Consider the following 2,912-nt stretch of genomic DNA (forward strand, 5'->3'; position numbering starts at 1 on the left):
GAGCTCTGCCAAGAAAAAAGCAAAGCTCCATCCACAGCAATTAGAGTCATTGAGAATTTTGTGAGCTAAGTACCTAGCAGGAGGCCTTGTGCACCCAGCCAAATCAGCCCTCCCTAAGCCTTTTCATTGTATTCACAGGGCGTTCAAACCAAATTTTCATGCTCATTTTTCTTCATTAGAGTTCTACAAATTGTAAAATTGACTTTTCACCTTGTCTGTAGCAGCAAATCTGTCCCTTTTATTCCCTTTTCTAAATCATATTGATGCCCAAGAGCTCAGGGCCAGTGGAAAAGAAGGAAACAAAGTGGGATTTGTGACATTCAGAAAAGTGCAAAGGAAAAAAAAATTAATTTAAAAAGCTGGGGCAGGGAGAGAGAAAGAAAATCTTAGCAAAGGGAGCAAGGTCTTCTAGTGAGCTGGATCTTGATGCCATGACAGCCAACTGGAGGCCAGCCTAAACATTGCATTACGTTGTTCACATATCTGGGTGTGTATGCGAACATTTCTTAACATCACTGACTTTTTGGGTTGGAGATGACATTAGTCTGAGTTGCTTTGATGTGCCCAAAGTACACCTCCCCTCCCTGTGTTTTCATGGGAGCCTAGAGCCCAAGCAGGCCAAGCCACCGGGGCAAGCACTGATCGTTTCGCAATGCTAAGAGAAGGGGCACTGCCCACCCAAGGAGCAAACCGCCCTCGTCTAATGGTACTGCACAAAGCAGGAAGTGCTCTGCAACAAGTCTTTGTGGAGGCAGCGGAAGGAGAAGAGGTTCTCCGTATGGCCGTAACAACAGTCTTCTGATGTTGTCGGGCTGCCAGGGCTCGAAGTGCAGGCAGAGAGGGAAGAGGTGGATGGAGAGGCAGTGGATATCCAGGAGCCTGCGTCACTGCCAGGGCTGGGCGGGTCTGCGGAGCTCAAGAAGCTGGGCAGGACCATCTCTTTGGAAGGTTTCTGGAGGCGCTGATCAGCCAGCCTCAGGGTCTCAGAGAGGGCCCAGATGTAGTTGTGGGCAAAGCGCAAGGTCTCTATCTTGGTCAGCTTGGTGTCGTCAGGGAAGGTGGGGAGGACGCTTCTGAGCTCGTCGAGGGCCGCGTTGAGGTTGTGCATGCGGTTCCTCTCCCGGTCATTTGCCTTGACCCGCCTGGTCTTCTTGATCGTGTGCAGGACAGCTTCGTTCTTGACCTTGGTGCGCCCCCGACGCCTCTTCCGGTCCTTCTCTTCCTCGCCCTTCACGAGGCCGCGCTCTGGGGAAGCGAGACGCTCGGGGGCGGCCAGGGAAGGGGTCTGTAGGCCGCTGAGGCTGCCTTCGTCGTCCGTGAGGCAAAAGGGCACGTCACTGCTGCTCTCCAGGTCAGAGTAACTGGTCTCCAGGGCCGAGGACATCCTGTGAGGAGGAGGAAGAGGAGAAAAAGAAAGGGGGCACCATTATTACCAACTCTAGAGTGGAGACAGAACCACAAGTGAACTCGAGAAAAGGAGATAAGGAGATGCACTGCAGAGTGTTGGACCAGATCATCCTTGGGGTTCCTTCATTTTTACAATTCTATGAAAAAAGGAAAACTAAAAATGAATAGTATTTTTTTAAAAAACCCAAACCAAACACAAATAACGTGTGAATGTGAGGGTTTTTTTTTTAAAAAAAAGCCCAGTCAAGAAAAGAAACTGTAAGAAATGTTTAGCTTTTATTCTGCCAGCGTCAGTGTCGTTTCCTTTCAGGGCTGAAGTTCAAGTTTGTCGTTTGTGTCCAGCCAGCAGAGCTGCCCCCTCTTCTGCCCGCCCAGCCCCTGCGCCCACCCCTCCTGCCTGCCCCGCTCCTACTCACTTGCTCAGGGCGGCCGTCCGCACATCCACGCGCGCCCAGCCCCCGAGTGCAGCAGCGGGAGGACGGCGAGAGCGCCGAGGTCTCTCTTCCTCGGAGATCCCGGCGGGGAGAAAAGCGACGGGCGGGACACGCGACCCCTCTTGTCTCTGAAGTGATCTCTGCCGCTATCAAGTCGTGTGAGCAACGAGTGTGGCACACGACTGGCCTCAGACATCTTATATACCCCGTAAAACAATGGGCCTCTCTCGCGCGGCTGGCCCCCGGCGCCCCCCCCCCCGGCAAGCTCCGGCGGAATGAATGAATGAATCCAGGCATCAGGTCTGCCCCGTGCGGCACTTTCCCCTATTTGCATAATTTATGCGCCGAGGATTCCGGGCTCTCACGGGAGTGTGCCTATAATTACCGCCGGCCAATGGCGAGGGAGAGCTGCCGGGGAGCCACGTGAGCTATCACTGGGCTAAGCCTACTTGTTTGAGCTTCATTAGTCTATTAAAAGGGGAGGGGGAGGGGGAGGGAGATGGGAACAAAGTGATTAGCCTTCGCGAGCCCCCGGAGGAGCCTGGGCGAGCGAGGCCGAGCGCTCGCAGCCGAAGGTTCCAGGGGCCATTCATTCATTCATTCATTCAGCAGTGCGCCAAGCGGGAATGCGGGGGGGGGGGCTGTTCTTCCTCCGCCTCCCACCTCATCCCATCCCCGCTTTTCTCCTGCGGGGCTTAGTTCTTTCAGAGGAGACCTTTTCTGTCACCTCGTGAATAAAAGCGCGAGGGATCACTGGAGGACATCAGCAGAGACATAGTATCACCGCAGATTTCCAGGGAGGCACAATGCTCGCTGCTTTTACGGGGTAAAGAAAAATCACCTCCGTTTTGAGGTCTCTTGTCTTCTCTCGACAGACCCCGCAGAGAAAGAGGCCGGAGGCAGAACGGGGAGCGGATTTGATATATAAGTTCTTCTTCCCTTAGGCAGCCAGCCTTGTGCTGAAACTCCAAAATACATCTCAATTTAAAGCTTTCATATATTTCTGGCTAAAAGAACGCGTTTGAACTCTGTTGCATGTAGAACACACAGATTTGATGAGAGAGAGAGATT

General features: G+C 53.0%; 1 protein-coding gene across 1 annotated transcript; it reads right to left on the reverse strand.

Annotated features, from left to right (window-relative positions):
* Positions 1-568: 568 nt before the first annotated feature.
* On the reverse strand, positions 569-2,008 carry NEUROG1 (neurogenin 1). The gene is made up of 2 exons (XM_081903554.1): positions 1,824-2,008; positions 569-1,385 (listed from the first exon to the last, which is right to left on the reverse strand). The coding sequence occupies exon 2, from the start codon at positions 1,382-1,384 to the stop codon at positions 701-703; it is 684 nt and encodes a 227-aa protein (XP_081759680.1). The 5' UTR covers position 1,385; positions 1,824-2,008; the 3' UTR covers positions 569-700.
* Positions 2,009-2,912: the final 904 nt, after the last annotated feature.

This window comes from Podarcis melisellensis (assembly GCF_964234715.1).
Source record: "Podarcis melisellensis genome assembly, chromosome: 2".
Taxonomy (NCBI): domain Eukaryota; kingdom Metazoa; phylum Chordata; class Lepidosauria; order Squamata; family Lacertidae; genus Podarcis; species Podarcis melisellensis.